Here is a 20,640-nt window from a genome sequence, read left to right on the forward strand (position 1 = left end):
GAATGGCAATTGCATTGCCCTGTCCTAGGAGTACTCTTGGGAGCTGGGAGACTGAAGCCCACCAAACTGAGCAGGGAGCAGCGGTGAGCTTAAGCCAGCAGACTGATGTGTAAATGGGCAGAGCACTGCACATCATGTCTGTCAGCGTGTGCTAGGTGACCTCAGAGCATCCTCCTGGGAGGGAATCCTTCAGGAGATGTGAGCAGAAAAATGCTGGTGTCAGGTTCCCAGTTAGAATTAGACACCCTGATCTTCAGACTAGGGCAATATTCTGTACCTACAGTGATTGAATTAGGTCCCTAATGGACTTTGGTATTAAAATCAGGGTATTCAGAGGAACCCATAGAAGGAGGCAGCTGACCAGGTGCTCCAGATCACAGTTATAGCTGTTGACATTCTACCCAATAAAGCACCCAAGTCATTTATGGGAAATAACTGTATGTCACTTTACCATCAGAATTTCTCCCTGTAACACTCTGTCCCTTGACACTTCAACAGTTTGGTCCCCCCTAGGGACCTTGCAAAAAATCTCTGACTCAAGCCAGTGACTGCTTGATGCTTCTTAGCAACTATGAACGACAATCATAGATTATTTTTAACTATTATTTTTTAATTATTTCAGTAGTTCTATCAGTGGACTACATTCATTATGGTACCCAGGGCCACAAAAACAAGCTCAGCCATGCCACTGAGCTATTGTAATTGTGAACTGCTTGAGAAATATCCATCCACAGGATTGTAGTCCCCTTGGCATCTGCGCTTTCCCACCCACCCGCTTCCTTCTCTGATTTAGCAACTCTCCATGTTCCAGCAGCAGCCTCTGGTAGAGACAGTCAAGGACAAAGATAACACTGAAAGGACCTCATATGCAAATAATGATTTGCAGTTAGGAAAGAGAAGAGTAGGAGTAAAAAGGCCTGTACTAAGTTGGTTGATATTCATTACACAGTGTTGTTGTTGGCATTAATGGGGCAGCCATAAGGAATGTCGTTAGTAGGGTTTGAGGGAGTCCTGCAGTGGGTGGATGTTGCATTACACGTGATCACAGGATCAGCAATAAAAATTAATTGAAAGAGGTAATTGGAAACAAAAAGCTGCCCCTTTGGAAACAATTGTTTTTATCAATTAGCATTTTACATTTATGTTTTAATATTTGGCCATTGCCCAAATATACTTAAAAATATAATGAGTGTCTTTTCCAAACAGTGATGGAAATTAAATGTGAGCAATGGAGTAGTATTTTTAACGCAGCATTAATGTTAGGACATTAACCAGAATGAAATCATGAATAATTAGACCAGGAGATTGTGGGTAATGCGCTAGGTGCTTGCAAAAAAAGTTTACTTTCAAAGGTCTCAGTCCTACAAAGATCTGCAGCCACACTGAATCTGTGGTGTGCTGAGGAGGAAGCGGTCTACCTACATGCAACAAAGGTGAGAACGAGAGTATATGAGGCTAATGGTCAGACAAGGTGAAGACTGAGTGTCTGGAGAGCAGCTCTGTAGAAGAGGCCCTCATGGTTGTGGTGGACAGCAAGCTGAACAAGAGCCAGCTCCGTGGCCTGGCAGGAAAGTGGCCGACAAAGGCTGTATGGACAGAAGTACGGCCAGGAGATTGAGACGTGTGATTGGGGTGACGTGGATATGTCGGAAGGAAGCTGAAAACAGCAGTGATAGCAGTTTTCAGAGCCAGGATTTCCATGGACAGGGAGAATCTGAAGCCATAGGGGTACTGTGGAAGGTGTAGGCAAGAATTTTGATACTGGGAATGCATATGGTGCTGAAAGGGCAGTAGAAAGCATAGAAGGAGACAAGGATGAAGAAGTGGCAGTTACAGAGGACTTCCAAGGACAAGAACAAAGGATACAAGTGTGATGGCACTGAGCTGGAGAACTAATGTTAACTAAAAAATCCAAAGTTGGCCATGAAACAGACAAAACACTACACATAGGGTAAAGTACCAGAGGGCACTGAAAAGTGGAGGAAGGAGAAGAGGGAGCGAGGAGAGGATTTTTTTCAATGAGTCTGTCACATAAGCTGAAATGAGTCTCCTGGTCATAACCAAACTCCTGTGATACAACTCAGAAGTACTGGCTCCCTCTCTCTAGAGCCTCACAGACAGGTGTCGGCAGTTTAGAAATGCATTTCTAAATCTATTGTTGGAGGAACAGTCTTTTAAAATGTGAATGGATGTAAGCTTTCTAACTTTTTAGGATGGGATGGGTGCAGGTCAGCTCCAAGCACACAAACGCGTTAGTCATCTCAAAGACAGAGAGGTCCTTTGTCTCACTTGAGATCACTTGCCATGCAAGTGGAAGAAGCTGTATGTGCTGCAAATCTTCATTCCCTAAGCAAAGGCTGCACAGACATTGGCAGCACTGATAATATTTTTCTTCCTGTACCTCCTCCCGAGCGGGATGCAGGACGCTGCCTTGGGACCTACCTTACACTCATACTAGGAATGAAAGGAGAGAAACTGAGAAGTAATAAAGAAAAAAATGTGAATAGAATATTTGAAACTAAGGAACAAAACCCATATACCTTATGTCTGACATGGAATGGAAGGTGACATTTATGGTACAGTTTTGCATCCTTGGAATTCCAGGGAGAGAATTAACATTTTGGCCTACCACAGTTCCCAGAATGGTGTGGGGATGATGTTGCCCAAGATACATGCAAGTCTTATCAGTGTTGGCATAAAACCTACTTGATAACTTGTCCTACTGACACTCTTGTTTATTTGGTTGTATTTTTTTCTGGGGCAAACAGCTTCTACCCTTGTGATGAAATACAACCAAAATGAGGAGTATTGCCATTTACTATCAGCTTTAAATACTACAGACATCACTGTCTGTCTCTGATCAATGATGAACTGAAAATGCCAAATTTTATAAGCAGTATCTTGTGTAATTCAAGGTGCTTTAAGCCTGAATAGGTTCCTTGCTCCTGCTATTCTTTCTTTGACTCCCCTGACAGTTTTATAGAGCTATTATCCAGAGCTTTATTGTTCACAGAATTTGGAAACTCCAGCTTATTAAAGGATAGCAGATCCAGTGAAGTCTGTTCTCTCCTCACCTCACTGAGGTCAGCAGCAAGGTCTCCACTGGCCATGTGCAACATTACAGGTCTGTGAATTGTAGGGACCAGGAGCGTAGTCACTGAGACAAATTCTGTCTGATGCACACTGCACCCCATCTGATTGCATGACGTGGAAGTTGGGACAGAATTTAAATTGTCAGTGGACATCTATAGGTCTGCATATCTGAAGTGAAAAGTTTTGGGTGCTGCACTGAGTGGCTTTGTATGATAATGAGAGTGGAGGAGTCCCCAAACACTTACTGAATTTTGTCAGAAGGATTTGAAAATCAGACCTAGGTATCCAGTTTACTGGATTCAGAGAAACAGGGCACAGATCTACCTATTATTCTGCAACAAGAGAAGAATCGGGTCCTGGGACTATCATTATATTTGATTTGAATGGCTTTCTGTCCTTTTTCAAAAGAATTACATGAGTAACTGAGAAAATGGCCCAGCATTAAATTTATATTCATTAGCAGTATTCTTGGGAAAACATCTCAGAGGACAGAAGGAAATAACTTAACTAAAAGCATGGGGTTGATTTGGATAGAATGAACAAAAATACGGGATTCTGAAGCTCTTAGAGATGTGCAGTGGTGCTGTGCTTCCCTCATTTTCATGTGTTTCTGAAATCTGGTTTAAAGGAGGCAAAGTCAAACTAATGAAATGACATCCTCATGGAAGTTTCTAACATAATTTACAGATCCAAAAGTCAGCAGATAAGATTCATATATGCAACTCAATTCGAACTCCAAATGTTTTTAAGTCGGTATACAATTAATTTTGCAAGCACTAGCAAAAATCAAACTATCAGGAGCAGATTCCAGAAGCTGTACCTTGCAAGCAATTGAAATTCCTGCCCAAAGCATGTTTTTTAAACCTACAATTTATGTACCTTATTTGTCAGGATAGGTTACCATCAGAATAGAAATTAAGTATCACCAGTCTTTCCAGGAATGCTCCAAAATGCCAGTTTTATCCATTGAGGTCCTCAAGGAGCTCACTGTTGAAAGTTAAAGGGTTAGCACCAGAAAGGTGAATTCAAAATAAATCGATGCAGAATGTCATTCTAGTCCATCTGCTTCCCTCCAACAGAAACAAACAGAAAAACTGTCAGTAATTTAAGTAGGAATGTGGGCAAAACCTTCATTTCCAGCCATGAAGTAATCTGTGCTTTACAGATTTTTTTTCCAAATTAAATGAAAACTATAATTCACAGAGAATATTACAAGCATGTCACGCATCTTTTATTTTTTTTAAGTATGGTCTGACGGAGAACTCCAGCAGGGCTAGAGAAGTTTGTCTTCATAAGCAAACAATGAACAGTTCCTGCCTCTAGACTTAATTAGTTTAGATAACCAACACAAAAAAAAGCTTGGATAACCTTTCAAAAACTTAATTGTACTTCTCTCACTGTTTAGCATGTGTCATACCTACGGTGAGAGAACAATACTTGGGTTTACAGAAAGAAGGGTACCTGGGTGCCATTTTCTGCAGTGATTTGAGGCAGTAGAGGACGGCAGGCTCTACGTGCCCGTGGTGTGCTCAGCCGACCTACCCAGTAAGTCTGATAACGAGGACGAAAGGGACCTTTGACACTGGGAGGAGGGCAACCATACCAGCCCTGGTCTCTGCTGGATGGATTGGTTTTGAAGCAGGAACTCGCTGAAATAAAACCTCTGTTCCTGAGGCAACCCCACCCCAAATCTTTACTTCTTTGCTTAATGGGTGGAAGGAAGGATGCCAGAAGGATGGGAAGACAAATGGAAGGAGGGAGTTGCTCTGAAGTTACTGCATACATTCATAGGACCAGAAATGGGTCTTTCCAAACAGGGTGACTAGAAGCCACTGTTGAGAGCAGGGCTAGACTGCAGTATTGCCAGTTCTGTGTGGTCATGAATCAGGTTTCAGAAAATCACGAGTCTGCCTTAAAATCAGAGGGTATCTCAGAAAATATGTATTTGGAGTTCTTTGGGTTTACTTTTTTTGTGTCAGCCTTTATAGCATATTCTGCTTCACATTTTTGTGATTATCTTCAAACATAAGGGAAAGAAGCTTACAGAAGCAGAGCTTCTCAATCAATTAATTTCCTGATGCTGACAGCTGGGACTTTCAGGAAAGCTTCCAAACACCATCAAAGAAACTGTGAGAGTTGGCAGCTAATATTGATACAGTGATCCTCTCCTCTCCACCCCCTTTAGCTGATTGCCATGGGGGAGGCTTTGGGCCCCATGCTCTTTCTCTTACTGACTGTGATTTATCTGTTGCCTGTCAGGTAAGGCAGAGGTGGCTATTCAAGCACTCCTTCCTTGTTAGGACTTTTCCCCTGAAGCCACACAGATATTGTTGTGGAGAACTTTTCTCTTTGTGCAAAAGAAACTAACAAAGATAGGAGTTGGCATCCTTCTGTCACTGTAATCAAAGCAAGTGCTCCCTACCGTTTACGAAACACAGAGAAAAAAAACTGCTAGTGGTCTGCTACCAATTTCCAGACCCACAATCTTGTTAGTCTCCTCAGCTTGGCAAGACAGTCACCAGACATTGAAAGGATTATGGTGAAAAAGTAGCTCCCAAGACCTAACCCTCTACAAGCCTGTAGTACCTGGCATTTACTTACACTATGCTTTCACTTTCTTAAGATTGTATATGATTATACATTCCGTAGTGTCTTAGTCTGTTGGCTAGCCATTCAATCATCAAAATCTATGTCAGGTTTAGATCAGCAGCATTGCCATGATTACATTATTATTACAACTTAGCCTTGCAGGTAGCTGAACAAAATGCCGGATACTAAAATAAACTTTGGACAGTCTCCACCTTCCAGCCTAATAAGCTATCATATCTTTATGCTGTATTCCCCAGCCAAGGCAAAACCACTATAGACTCCTCTGGGTAAAAGTCTAGCTCCTCCATAGATCATCATGTGCATAATTCAATCATTTATATAAAATAGCAAAGCCCCTAATTAGCAAAGCCTCCCAGGGGCTTCGTTTCTCACTACTTGCATTAATGCATTATTAGAAACCTTAATATTGTCAACATTCCTCTAAGATTTTGAGGGCAAAATTAATTTGGGGAACTCCTTGGCATAATAAATTATTAAAGCAATCTGAATGGTAAGATTTAAAAAAAAATAAAAAAATAAAAATTAGACTTCTACAAATGAGAATTGCCCTGCATCCATCTTTGTGCTATTTAGGAAGAAATGAAACAGGTATTTAGCCCTCTGCCTTTTTTATTTGCTGAAACAAAGTAGAACTCAGGTTGAAATATTTTCATGACTCAGTATTATTCACCTTACAAAGAACCATGTGAATATGGAAGAAGCAAAGTGGTAGGATGAAATGGCAAAAGAGTTAATAGTGGAGTAACAAACAACTCCTGTGTTGTGTACTACGTATATTAATGATCTGGTAAGGGGTTGAGTTATGATATAACACAAATTATAGAGGAAATCATTATGTAGTTTACTCAGAAGCCAAGATGACTGTGAACCTTTAGCTTTGAAGGAGAATGGAGAGCACTATTACCTATGAAATGTTGAAAAATGCAAGGAAGTATGTTACTGCAAGGAAAAAACTCATTCAGATTTGGAATTCTAAGTTAGCGCTGTTAGTAGAAGGAAGAGACTTAGATGTCACAGGAAACGGCTATATTAAGTGTCCTCTTCAAGGTTCAGCTACCATCAAAATTCTAGATAATAGAAAGGATTACATATATACAATACGTTATAAATATGGATACTACATATATATATATATACACAGTGTTATATAAACAATGAAAAAATATAAAGAGCATTATGCTGTCGCCAATAAACAAGTGGATTAATGGGACATGGAGAGATACCTCTATGAAGAGTGCTATCAAAGTTTGGGATTGTGGTTTTATCTTGAGAAAAGAGAAGAATAAGGAGAAATGTGGTAAGTAGTGATGAAAGAAGAAAACTGTTTGAAAAATTTGGCTCTTCCTGTCCCTAACCTGAGAAGAAGGTAATATTCACTGGAATAAAAAGGCAGAAGATCCAAAACAGATCAAAGAAATACCTTCTAACAAAATACGACATTAGTCCATGGTGACCATTGCTACATGCAGGTGCTGCAGCTCAGAACTAATGAAGTATAAATGGGGTAGGCTGTTTATATTATTACTCACTTTTATAATTATTAATTGCAAGACTTGCTAGAGTTTTGGAAAAATAATTTTTTCTGCTTTGGGGACTTACAACAGTCTTTAAACATTAAAGAACTGGATGAAACTTATGTGGACATACAACTGGCCTGTTCTGTGGAACTCCTGAAGATTTTTGCCCTTTTTGCTGAAGCATCTGGGTTTTGCCCCCTGGAGTGAGTGGGTCTTGGGTCTAGTCCTGAAGACCAGTTTCCATGTACCTATCAAAGTTCCTAAGACTTTATCTAAAGGGTCGTTCATTGAATCTGGTCCTTCACAGTAGCAACAGGCCTGGGTCTTAAGCACAGATATTAAGGCAGTTGGTCTGGCTATAGAGAACCAGGTGACAGAAACCATTGGACCATTCTTCTTTTAAGTTTCTGTAGTGCTAGGTGCAGAATCCTTTAAGCACAGGGCACATAAACAGCTAAAAACTTGCCCAGCAGCATGAAAGCAATCAGGGAGTAAGAAAGCAGTATCACTAAGTGACTCAGAACCTTGCTGCATGCCTAGCTAGCCTGGTTCAGGAATAAAGCCATCAGTCCCCAGTGCGTTAATGTCACCTCCTTCTGGCAAACTGCTCACAGAAGCCCTCACCTGTACCCATGCTGATATTCTGACATGCAGTCTGTAGGCCAGGGAAAGCTGGCTACCCTTCACTTTTACATAAAGAAATAGCTCATTGGGAACTATCTGGTTGATTCACATAGCTTTTCAGTTGGATTACTTCACATGAAGTTTCAAAATTTCTTATAAATCCCTTATAGAGATGTATTTTGTATTTGGAGGGGAGAGGGGCTGCCTGTCTCTGTGGTTTTTGGGGGGTGGTCATGTGTGCAGAGAAGCAAATTTAAGATTGCAAAGACATTTCAGATTTTTTGTAACTTACTACCTGCCAAGTGCTGGTAACTGTGAAGTGAAACTAAAGTGATCCCTGAATTTCATCTTTACTGAGGAAAACTTGTCCTGTCCTTCTGGGGACGTTGAATGTTCCTAGAACAGCACCACTGACTCTACAAGTGCTACAGCTCTCGGCTTCTTCCTTTGGGGATGCTTATCCATGGACTAAAACGTAGAGGGCTACTACAGTTTGAACCACTGTGTGAACTCATACAGTTACTGTGAAAGAAGAATAAAGTTACGGGTTGCTGGAAGGAAAGTGTGATGGAAAGCCCTTGAGATGAAGACTTTCTAAAGGGCAGATCAATGGGGGGAGGGAGGCTGCAGTCAGTAGTCCAATTAATGACTAAAGGTGAAGATGACAAGTTTCAGGGGTAGCTGCTCTCAAAATTCAAAATTTGGGGCACATTTTTACCTCTGTAATATACCAGAAACTGAAAGGGTGAATTCTCCACAATTGCATTTGAGGGCAGTATTGCATATCAGACAAAAAAACCTGATCAGCATTAGTAGATAAGGCTGTACCTATGACCACAGTAGCTGTCAAGTAGGGTCTAGAGATAACAACCCAACGATTCTTTGTTTTGGGAAGCAATTCCATTCTTCTATGAATACATATTTATGAAATTTGGAACAGATATTTTACCGTCTTCAATACCTTTTAACAGAGGAAGAGACAAGTGTATGAATCAAACCTGATAAACAACGGCTTGCAACTTGAAGCAACGAGATCGGTGAGTGCTCTTCTCTGTGTGAACGGCTGTGTCTGAGAGCAAAGCTGCCCCTATGGGAATAAGGAAACCGGGTATATGAATTTACTGTAACATTTCTCTCCTCTCAGGAGAAAAAGGCCCACCATTTTTCTGTCAGTAGTGTCTCTGTGATCTGATGCGAAATCTTTTAAACTTTGTGTCTGTTCCTTCCTCTGCAAAATAAAAGTTGGGAATCTGGGAGATTACACAGGTTGTGTTTGCTCAGCGCTTGGAAGATAAAAATTACTGGCTATACTCGGAGGAGAGGTTCTCCCCCCACTTTGACTCTGTAGGACGTGTGGGAAGCCAGTGGGTGTCTGGGGTGGAACACCCCTGCCAGAAGAGCAGTGACCCTACTCCCCGCAAGGCCTGGCACACCGTGCAAGCAGTTGTAACTCTCATGCTTTGTATATTTTGGGCTGTGATGTCGCCTGCAGGCAGTTCAAGAGCGCTGTGATGATGCACACCAGCTGCCGGAGCCGCTGCCTCTTGCAGGGAGGGTTGGGGTTCCTCAGAGCCCCCTTCCCTTCCTGCCCTGCAGGGCTGCAGCGCTCCATCCACGTCCTCCTGTCCAGGAGAGTCACCTCCAGTCTAAATTGGTTGTCGTTTGGTAGTCTTTAGTGAGCTCCAGAAAAGGTCGCTTTGCCTCTTCCTCCCAAATCAGACTCAGAATCCAAGGCATCAGGGTATTTATTTGATTTCTGCCACGAGGGCTCCTGCTGCACATCCGAGGATGCGGTCTGGCTCTTCACATTCGCAAGAAAGTAAACCGTTTGCTGGAAGTCTGTCGTGGCCCTCTTGCAGTTTTCAATAGTTCTGCCACGATCAGGACTGAAAAAAATTTTGAAACTGGAAATTTCCCCAGGCTAGATCAGATACCTGAGCGATGTTCCTGAGCCAACGAGCTTCATCATGTAATTTCACGAGGCTGCGGCTCACTAACGCAGGGCATCAATAGAAGGTCTACAGGCCATGCGTAGACTGGAGACAAGAGTAGCTGTCAGGGTTCCTGCTGCCTACTGGTGCTGGTTTTGGCGTGCAACTGGGAGCAAATGTGCCCCGAGCTGTCTTTCCCAGCAGTCTTGGCTGATTTCCCTCTCCCCGTTCTCCCTGTGAAGCTGGGAATTCACGCTGCCCAGGAGCACCCGTGGGTGCCTAGCCTGCTTTCATCAAGTCACGTCACCCTGGGGTTGAACTTGAGCTGCTGGGGAGTTATTGGCAGCTCCAAAGCCACAGCTGCCCTGCCAGGCTACACGTACAAACACTCCTAATTAACCCGTGTGGGAGAAGTGTTGTTAAACTTAAATTGCTTTGTAAAATACTTTGCAGAGTTGTAAACATTAAGCATTAAGGGAACATTTAGCTGTCTTTTTTAATATACTTTTATATGCCTTTATATGCTCGAGTGTGTCCACCTCACGTCAGTGCTTTTACAGAAGCTAATGATGTATTTGCTAAGATGGACAATGAATGCATCTTTGAATAGATCATCTATGAGATGTAAAAAAAAAGAAAATTCTGGATAGTTTAAGAACGGTTATGAAAAATCTTTGCTTTCATTTCCTTACACACGTATTTTCAATATTCTTTCACTTTAGGTTTTGGATGAAAAACTTATTTTTGTGAAAGTGCATGCACCTTGGGAAGTGCTGTGCATGTACGCCGAGGTTATGCACATCAAATTGCCTCTGCAACCCAATGACCTGAAAACGCGAGACTCAGCTTTCAACTGGTTTAGTAGACTCTTCAGAGTGGATGAAAATATCATCAAACCCGAGCAAGAGTTTTTCACTGCCCCTTTTCAAAAGGAACATTTGTCTAACTTCTATATTCAAGACAAAGACACATTTTTCAATCCTGCAACTAGAAGCCGAATTGTAAGTCTGTGGAGTATTTCTAGCATTTAATCTTAAAAAGAAACGATTCCTGTAATCAAATCAGTGCAATTACCTTCACGAAAGCATCCTGAAAAATTAGAAATATTTGGGATGCAATAGTCCTGTGTTATTTATGAAGCAGTCTGGGCAATCCAGAAGGAAAACATACCTTACATTTGTCCCATTTATGTTCCACCTGAATTTAAAGGAGGGATTTGAATGGTTCATATATCCAGTGCAATTAATTTTGTCTGCACCGCCTACCCTTTCCTGACTCAAGTAGATGCTGAAACAGGCATAGCTGTGTATGATTACTTCCAGGTTGCAAGAGACACAAATATTTTCTAAATTTCAGGTTCATTTTATCCTGTCCCGTGTGGAATATGCAACTAAAAACAACGTGAAAAAGTTTGGCATTAACAAATTACTGGACACAGGAATCTACAAAGCGGCATTTCCCCTTCATGATGTAAGTCCAGTGCTTGTAACTAAAATGTATTTTGAAACAGAGGTCTGCACTGTTTCTATGGGGTTTATATCAAAAGATACAAGCACTATTGATTGCCTCACTCCTTGACTGGTTGTTATATCCACATATTAGAATAGGACACAGTTTGGCTAAACAGGTTTTCTTCCAAAGCACTATTGGTTAAAAATGTAGCTCCGTAACTGAAAAACAATATATTTCATTTAGGAGGTGTTAACCTTATATTCTCTGGGAGATGTAGTTCAGTAAAGTGCCTGGCCTGAGTGATCATTCCCATGATGCACTGTATCATCGGTTCTAAATCAATTTTAACATTGTCTCTTTTTTCATTATTAAAATTCCTGTAAAATATCAACATTGTTAATAAAGATGTAGAATACAAATCTCATCTTAGGATGCGTGAATGTCTCACACAGTGGGAAACACTCCCACAGTTCCCAAACATGGTGACATATGTGCAGGGACACTCACGTTTCTGCAGGAAGGCTCTGTCTGGCCAGTCCAACACCTCAGAGGTAGTGTCAGAATCGTCTGGAGAAAAGTTTAACTAGGTTGAATTTCATCTTGCAATAAGATGCAAGCTTTTGTACCTACACTTCTGAAGCTTTTTAAAGTAGATCATTTAAAAAAGCAAGTTATCTGAAAACTGTTTTGTGTACAAAGGCTAGCAATAGCACAGAAAAAGAAAATGAAGGAGGAAAAAAAATCAGATTTCAGAATATTTGACTAAGGACAAAACTCCATGTGAGGCTGCAAATGGGATAAAGGAAGCAAAGACTGCATTATATATTATATACCCACACCCCCACACCTCCTCCCCATCAGAGCCACCGTTCTGTGTCTGAGGTGTGTTCTGTTGAGGAGATACTGAGAACATGGGAGGTCAGGAATGGTAACTGCTTCAGCTGTTTGGACTCTGCTTAACATATTCAGGAGGCTTCCAAGGATTTCAAGGAAATCTTTAAGGCAGAATCAAGACAAATCATGTTTTTTGTAAGTGACCCAAAGCTTTGCAGGGTAGAATTAATAACATTGTGACTATCCATTTTTAAGGTTTCCTTTTAAAGATTTAAAACCTGCCTTGCAGGCTATTTCTATCATGGCATGGGGAATTTGGAGTCGGTATGCCTAGTAATTAATGACTGTCTTTTTACACAATTAAAATTATATATCACAGCTACTGTGAAAATCAAAAGTAGCCTATAGATTTCTACAAATGTCACTTGTCTTCTTGTATCACAGATATAGAATGGAAAATTCCCTCAAATAAAATAGGCTTTATTGAAATAGGTTTTCAAATAACCTAGTAAAAAATACAAGGATTATCTCCATGTGAACTCTCTTTTAAATTTAAAACAGAGACTGGAAGCCCTGGATTTATGCGTCAGACTTTCCAGCCTTCATTCTAGTACAATATTATTTTGAAGCAAAGCATGTTAGCATGTTAGAGCTACTTAAAATCAATTTTAATTCAGTCCTGTGCTCTAATTAGAATGGATCCTTTCCTATTTTCTATGCATAAGTGCCAAGACGCTGACATGTGCTTAGATTTAAGTTCATTATGAGTCTCTGTTATTTTCAGCTCACATATGTAAAGCGTTTGCTTTAGCATTAGGTGCCTTTCTGACAACCTTTATCCTGAATCCTGGTGCACTCCCAGAGCTGCCTTCCTGCTCCTTTTCTGGCTTGCAGTGAGACTGGGCAAAAAGGCTATTCCAGACTCTGGGTTCATGGCACGGGGTCTGCAGAGATGAGATCCGTGCTGCTTAGATTAACGGTATCTTCTTCCCACGCTCTTTCTGTTTTGCAGTCTAGTTTTAGGCACCTGTCAACCGATCCTGACTGCCCAAGTGAACGATATCTTCTCTACAGAGAATGGGCTCATCCTAAAAACATTTTCAAACTGCAGCCCCTGGACTTCATCAGGTTAGTGTGACCGAGGCTGGGCTAATGCAGAGGCAACTAGGAATTTACATAGCAGGTCTGGTTTTGGGGACATCAGAGCGGCACAGCTCAGTACTGAGGGCAGGTACATACATCCGCACCAGTTCACGCATGTAAGCATACTTTGAGCACAGTTTCATGATAAACCAATTTATGAAAAGGCAATCACTTAAAATTTTTCTTTGCAAGGTATGATCTTTCTCTCTTTTTCCTTTTTTTTTCCCCTTCCTATCCTCTTATAAAAGCATAAAAGTGGTGATAGAAATACCCAGCTGTAATACTTCTGCAATCACAAAGTTCAAACTGGAGGAATATGACCATATGAATTGGCACAAAATGTCTGAAATGAAGAGCCATTTGAAACAGAAATGTGAATTTAGTAGCATTTCAGAAAAAAACCTTTACCTCCACAGGAAATACTATGGAGAAAAAATTGGAATCTACTTTGCTTGGCTGGGGTTTTACACTAATATGCTGATCGTGGCTGCAGTTGTGGGAGTTGGCTGTTTTCTGTATGGATGCCTGACAAAGGACAACTGCACATGGAGGTACCTGATCAGGCCTATTTTAATATCACGTGCAATTTTGATCAGTCCCCTGCAGTGGGGAACTGTACGGGGTTTGCAAGGCACTGCATAATAAAAGAGGCAAAATGAAAGAGCCGGAGAACAACAACAGCTATGGATTTGAAGGTAAACACATAAAATGTGGGATAGAGGAATAATGGATGTCCATGGACCATTACAGTGGGACACATCTGAGAGTTTGTTTTTTCAGCATTTTCTTTATATTTTGCACTAGGTTCACCACACCTAGGGCAGCAACACGAAGAAAAGAGTGACAGTTCGAAGTCAAAACAAATTGCCATAACACATCTTTTTCACTGCGGTAATGCTTAAAGGAGATACCCAAAGACCTCAATAAAACCCCCAAAATTTCTTCCCTCTCTTTTGAGAGAAGAAAACGGGAAGAACAACAGCACAGAGGGCTTCAGCTGCCCAGGATACGTTGGGAGGAGAGGCACAGCCGTGACACAGATTCCCTCACCAGATCATGCCAAAATTCAACCATGGCACGACCCAGGGAAAACCGCCTGGGTCACTGTGCCAAATCGTCTACGGGCCATCACACTGTGTACCCCCTTCAGGCAGGGTGTTCATCTTTATAAAATGTGCTGAAGGGCTGTTCCGGAGCTCTGCTCCTGTGGCAATTTATACCCATTTAGCCTTATGCCAGTATTATCACTTAGTTAAATAGTTCATCTCCCTCCTTGGTGTTTACCCTGCTGATGTATTTGTAGAAAGCAATTACATCACGTTTCAGCCTCCACCACACTAGGTTGGTGCGTACTAGTTAGATGGCAACTTTTTTGCCATCTCTTAGGAGGTAGACCTGCCATGCCTTGAATTACCCTAGCAGCCCAACTCTGCATGTTTTCCAGTCTGATCCTCTTTAGAAGACCACAGGGACTAGGTAGCCATTTCAGTTCTGCAGGTCTCCCTTGCTCTGGTACGCTCTTCCTTCTCCCCTCACTCTTGCTATGATAGCACCTGTGAGCATGGAAGTGTGGATTTCCTATTAAATAATGTGAGATCTTTGAAGAATTGTTTTATTTTTAATGTGAGCAGTTCTGAGAATTGCCACCACGTACAATGGCTGGAAATTATTCTCCTCCCATGTCAACCATTTTTGAGATGAGGACTAAGAATGGAAATGGGGATGTGTTGCTGGGGTGGGGAGGGGGGATTCTTGAGAGATCACTGGTAAATTATTTCTCAATTCCCTGAGATTATGTGCGAAAAAGGACTAAAGAATTTACTGTTGGTGAGTGACTGACTAGTTTTGTTTTTAGCCAAGAAGTATGTGATCCCAACATAGGAGGTAATATCATAATGTGCCCTCAGTGTGATAAAGCGTGTACCTACTGGAACCTCACCATCACCTGTGAATCATCCAAGGTAACTACTTTTACAGCTTATAGACATGCTATTGAACTTTAGTTGCAGTTTCTCTAGTACTGCATATAAAACAATGTTGTTCCTCCACTAATGTCCTGCAGAATTGCTAGAACTGTGCAAATAGTTGTGTCTTTTGATACAGTGACTGAACTTTGAAAAGTAAAAACAATAATCACTCCACTTTGATCTAAGATGAAAAAAATGTGGGTTTTTTATTTCACATAATCCCCAAATATGTGATATGGGACTAAAGGGGGTTTTTAATCAAAAATTAAACACTTTGGTTTCATTTGAGGGTACGTTTTCCTTTGGGGGCGGGGGAAAGAAAACCCACATTCAATTATTAAATCAGTAGCTCTGAATCGATTTTGCTAAGGAAATGTTTAAAGCATGTTTTGACATTTCTAAATTCTGCCCCATCCCTCCCCAAAGAAGTTATCTGGATCCATGCCTTGAATTTAACCTGTGTTGTCAAGCAGGAGACGGGTACATGGAGAGGCTGATGTGGGCCGTGACAGAAGCTGTGACACAGCCATGTCCTGTTAGATGTGATACAGCCAGACTGATTTGGTTTTATTTTATTTTAATTAAAAAATATTTAATTATACAAATGATGTTTCAAAATCAGGAGAACTGAGTGCTAATTCTCCCTCACATTGATAATTTGTGGTGTTATTTATTTTTTATTAAAAATTTAAAAAATTAATTAATGTTGTTTATATTTTTAATTCTGGGCTTTGCATTTAATTTCCTTAATTTACTGGAGGATGGTGTACGTTGACAGAAACTGAGGAAACCCTATCAATAAAGATTGTTTATTAAACTACATAAAAGCTACGAATCAACATGTTCAGTAAGCAGCTTCTGTTCTGGGTCAGTGTAGAAGAAAAAAAATGGTCGATTATATTTTAAGCCTTTTTTTCTTTTCCATTTTTCCAGAAACTCTGTATATTTGATAGCTTTGGAACACTGGTGTTTGCAGTATTTATGGGCATATGGGGTAAGTCAATTTCAACAACTGTGGTTTGTCATCTAATTTTGGCCAAGCCTCCAGCATCAGCCAAGAAAACATGGATAAATTTGCAACAACTTCATTTTCTAGCACTCAGGAATTCACTAGTAGGTAGTTCCATAGAAGATACGTACATTCACAGGAACTCTTTTTTAGCAGCATAAGAAAACAGAAAATTGTAGAACTTAAAGTTGTTTTTCAGTGTCTGTCTCCATTTGATTTGGAGAAAAGTCCGAGAGAAGTGATTAGAGCTGCCTCATGTTCATCCAGCAGGAGCCAGCCACATGCTTAAGTATATCTGGCAGAGGAGCTGTTTTTTTTCCAAAGCGTTTTGGAGCTGCCTGTGCCTATTAACAGCTGTGTGACTGTGCAAGGCAATTGAAAAATAGTCATTTATCATGTTTCCCAGGAATTTTTTCCTCCTGTCTTTTTTTAAGAAACTGATTGTAAAAAGTGTAGTAGTTACAAGCACTAGATTTATCTTTTAGCAGAGAAAATGTATCTGAAACCAGGATGTTTCCCATGGGTGAAACCACTTGGTGCTGTATTCAAGGCATTAGGCAAGGTCTATTTTCCCAGAAATGGTTTCATTTGTTCATATTATGAACTTTGTTAACTGGCTTTTATTGCACTGTCTTATCCAGAAATTACCAAAATAAGCTCAACATTAGTTCTGTATACAGGACACTATAGAGAAAATAACTCATGTAACGTTTTGAATTCATATGTAGGCTGACAAGAATACATATTTTGCTTTCTTTGTAAAACACATTGTATTTTTATTTTCCAATGATGACCTAAAGTGCTTCAAAATAGCTACTGCTTTAAAGAAATATAAGATGAAACATATCATTTCAAAAAGAAGATTTCTTTCAAAATATATGCTAAAATCAAAATACCAGTAGGATATTCTCTAAATAAAAGAAAATTAGAAGTTTGATACTAATGTAATCTTCTCCTGTCATCTGAATAGTGAATTTATTTGCAATTTGCTTTTTAATTAAAATTGTGTTTCCTGTTTTGAAGAATGGTTCCAAGAGTAATAATTACAAAGTTAAGCTGCGTGGTTATAGTGATGGCTGCAAGGTCTATTAGTATTCTTGTCATAAGTCCACTATATAAAGAGGTGAACTGTATTACAGAAATTCAGTCAAAATTGTACTGAATCCAAACGACCCATGGTCCTGGTGCAATTCCAGCTGTAATTTTCATCTTGCTCTAATACTTTTTTAGACCTCCTGGTCAAAAACAATTAAAATAATATCAGATTTTTAGATATATTATTGCATCATTATCATCAATACACTTTTAATAATTGCTTTTTTTAGTCTATTCCCTTCAAAGGTCTTAAAGGACTATAAAACACCAGGGAATTTGGCCTCAGGAATTAGTCCTCTATACATTAATGCTCTGGACCAACACTTCTGCCACTTCTCCCATGATGGTATGATTAGATTGGCAAAGGTCATGAACAAGAGGCAGCTTCCACTTCACTTGCTGCCACCAGTGGATCCCCTCCCTGAACAAGATCAGTTAAACAAACAAATGTTCTCCAACTTTTCAGCCCTTGGTGACACAGCTTCAGAGGCAGAATGCCCAAGCCATACTGAATGGCAGTGTTGAGGGACACGCAAAAGGGGACACCACAAATTACCAGTGTGAGGGGTAATTAGCACTCGGATCTCCTGATGCTGAAACGTCGTTTGCTTCCACTGTTAAAAAAAATGCTGGTTCAAAACAAAAGGCAAATGTCAAATCCAGTAGCCGCTCCTTCCCTGCTCTGAAAGACACAACTTGGCTGCTGGCTTATTTTAGCTAGCAGAAGTTTTCTTTGCATTGGGGCTGAGAGAGCTGTCCCCATGTTATGTGCCCTTCTTTCACTGTTAGCACAGAGGCTATCGCAGAGGGAAGTCCTGCACTTCTGGATTTGCAGCTGGAGCAAATCAGTACAGCCTGTAGCTTCCTGTGATTTGGGCTGGGCAGCAGTTTCAGCTTTATGGACGACTAATCTTGCTCTGCAGGAGAAGGCAGATGCGATCCTCTAGCCCACTGCTTGGAATGGCCTTTGTGCTTCTAAGCATGAAGTAGCAGAGAAGTCCTGGTGAAAGAGGCCCCTGAATAATCAGGGGAGGAGGGTTTCCTAGGGTTTTGCCCGTGTGCAGATGCCAAGGACGTCTCACAGCCCAGCCCATGGAGTTTTCTCGTTTTTAAATGCTTCAGTTTGGGGTTCATTGACCACACCTGATTTTGGAAATAACCTTTAGTGTTTGGACTTGTAACCACATGCCATTGGTGTTTCATCATTCAGGATAAGGGGCCAAACTAATAAAAAAAAACCACTTTCAGGGTTAATTACTCCCAGACAATGGGAGTAATGAGGAGTGCAGGGATGGGATACTAACTCCTCCTGGAGGCAGTGCTGCAGATCCACACCACTCAGTCTGAGGATGCACTGTCGTCAGTAAAAAGGTATCTGGGTGTACCAGGGAGCGTGGCACTGACACCCGTTGTCCTGAGCCTTCTCAGCTGGGTCTGTCGTTGCCTCTGCCGCCAGATCTGCCTGCTTCATGTCTTGGGACAAGGTAATGAGTTTGGCTGGGTTCATGTCTAGCCAGTACCACGTAGGCATCTGTGTACTTGGTGCCCCGGCGCTTCCAGTTGTAGGAGCACACACAGTCCAGGGAAACGGCTGCCCAGCCCAGAGAGTTTCTAAGCTCCATGCCATGCAAAAAGAGCTGCAGCCCCTTCAGATTCCTGCTAGTGAGGAGGAAAGGCAGCTGTGTTTAAGCAGCTTTACCTGAATCATCATTGGTTCTCGTAGTCTGCAAACTGATAATTTGTCCACACAAAAATTGCAGACCGAATGAACGTGAGCTTCTCCCTGTGGCAATTTTTGGCATGCTGAGTTTTTCTTTTCTAGGAGTCCTGCACTCTCCAGCATTTTGTCTTCACCTATCCAACCAACTTGATTTCTTATGCACCCCATGATAAACTTTTTCAAAAGCAGTCTATAATATGAAATCCGAAGTGGCAGAAAGCAAATAAATGTATATGCATCCTTCAGCATATGCTTACAACACCGTTTACCTCAGGTTTCTCTTATTAAATATATTCTCTTATTCTCTTATTATCTATATATCCAAAGCAATAATTGCATAAAGGAGTAGATCCAGTTATTTTCACTATTGCATTAGCCAATAAGGGTTTTGTTCCATGTCTGTGGAAAGCTGTATGGAAAACTGAGCCACATGTTATAGGCCAGGGGTCAAGCAGTGTCCAACGCTCACATGGTATTGCTCACTCTCTTTATCTTCTGGATAGTTACTTTGTTTTTGGAGTTTTGGAAGCGGCGGCAGGCTGAACTGGAGTATGAATGGGACACAGTTGAGTACTTAGAGCAAGAAGAACAAGTTCGCCCAGAATACGAAGCTCGATGCACTCATGTAGTAATGAATGAAATCACACAGGTAAGGAATATTTTGATAACTGGTGATGGCTACTGCAATAGACATGTTGTGAGAGGACACTATGAATGTGGTGAATCTGGACTAGAGCTGTATAAATCAGCAGTGCTTCAAGGAGAGTTGATAAGCTGGCCTGGAAATAGTGAACTTATAAAGTACAGATGCATGGCAGGGAATTTATACCTAACTGTAGGCACCTTAAAGTAGTTGCCTGTTTGAGGAGGTTGCACTGCTGAGGTTCCTGTGTCATAAATAAACAGAAGTAGGCATCATCCCCAGCTTAGGAGACTAAGTCTACTTTATTAAATCCCCCAAGAAATGATTCAGTGTTGCTGCCAGAGGCCAAGATCACAGAGCATTTGCTATCTTTGCCTAAGAATGCACCAGGAAAAAAGGGTGAAATAGAGGGAAAGTCATTACATTATGCATCATGCCAAGACTGTTTTTTTAACCAAAGATGTTTCTGTTTGAAACATGTATAAATAGGTATTGTTGCTAAGTCCATGTGGATGCAATTACGATTAATAACAGCAAACTCACAGGGACAAGGATAATCCTCATTTCAATGAAATAGGATTCATATTTATGAGGATCTTAGTTTAGATCTCTATTTATTATACATTTTGAGTAGCTTTAGCTTCAGTAGCTCACTCCAGTTCAGCTTCACTTTTTATTATTCTCTGTCAATATATTACTCTGGCGTTTATCTGATCATTTGCATTGCTTTCACATTCCATCCACATTATACTAATGTTTATTAGAGGGCACTTGTAAAGTTTCAAAATTAACTGCCATGGTTGAAACTATCCTATATAGATCTTCTTTTTATATCTTGTACTACAAAAAACCTGGTTCTGTTTAAAAGCTTATAAACCTATGCCTCCTTTAATGTATAAAGGCATAGCTAGAAAGTTCTTTTCAGACAGTTCAAAGAGTGAAGAATATGCTAAAACATAATGATCTTGATCCTCAAGAGATCCTATAAAGACTCGGTGAATT

At 40.7% G+C, this 20,640-nt stretch overlaps 1 protein-coding gene across 1 annotated transcript in view; it reads left to right on the forward strand.

Annotated features, from left to right (window-relative positions):
- The window catches only part of ANO6 (anoctamin 6), a 79,441-nt gene that overhangs the window by 39,062 nt on the left and 19,739 nt on the right, over positions 1-20,640 (forward strand). Inside the window, exons 4-11 of the mRNA XM_069802233.1 lie at positions 8,816-8,881; positions 10,498-10,776; positions 11,132-11,245; positions 13,074-13,189; positions 13,621-13,755; positions 15,060-15,165; positions 16,105-16,165; positions 19,499-19,644. Of these exons, the coding sequence (XP_069658334.1) occupies positions 8,816-8,881; positions 10,498-10,776; positions 11,132-11,245; positions 13,074-13,189; positions 13,621-13,755; positions 15,060-15,165; positions 16,105-16,165; positions 19,499-19,644 (1,023 nt within the window). The remainder of the gene's footprint in view (positions 1-8,815; positions 8,882-10,497; positions 10,777-11,131; positions 11,246-13,073; positions 13,190-13,620; positions 13,756-15,059; positions 15,166-16,104; positions 16,166-19,498; positions 19,645-20,640) is intronic.

This window comes from Haliaeetus albicilla, chromosome 14 (assembly GCF_947461875.1).
Source record: "Haliaeetus albicilla chromosome 14, bHalAlb1.1, whole genome shotgun sequence".
Lineage (NCBI taxonomy): Eukaryota > Metazoa > Chordata > Aves > Accipitriformes > Accipitridae > Haliaeetus > Haliaeetus albicilla.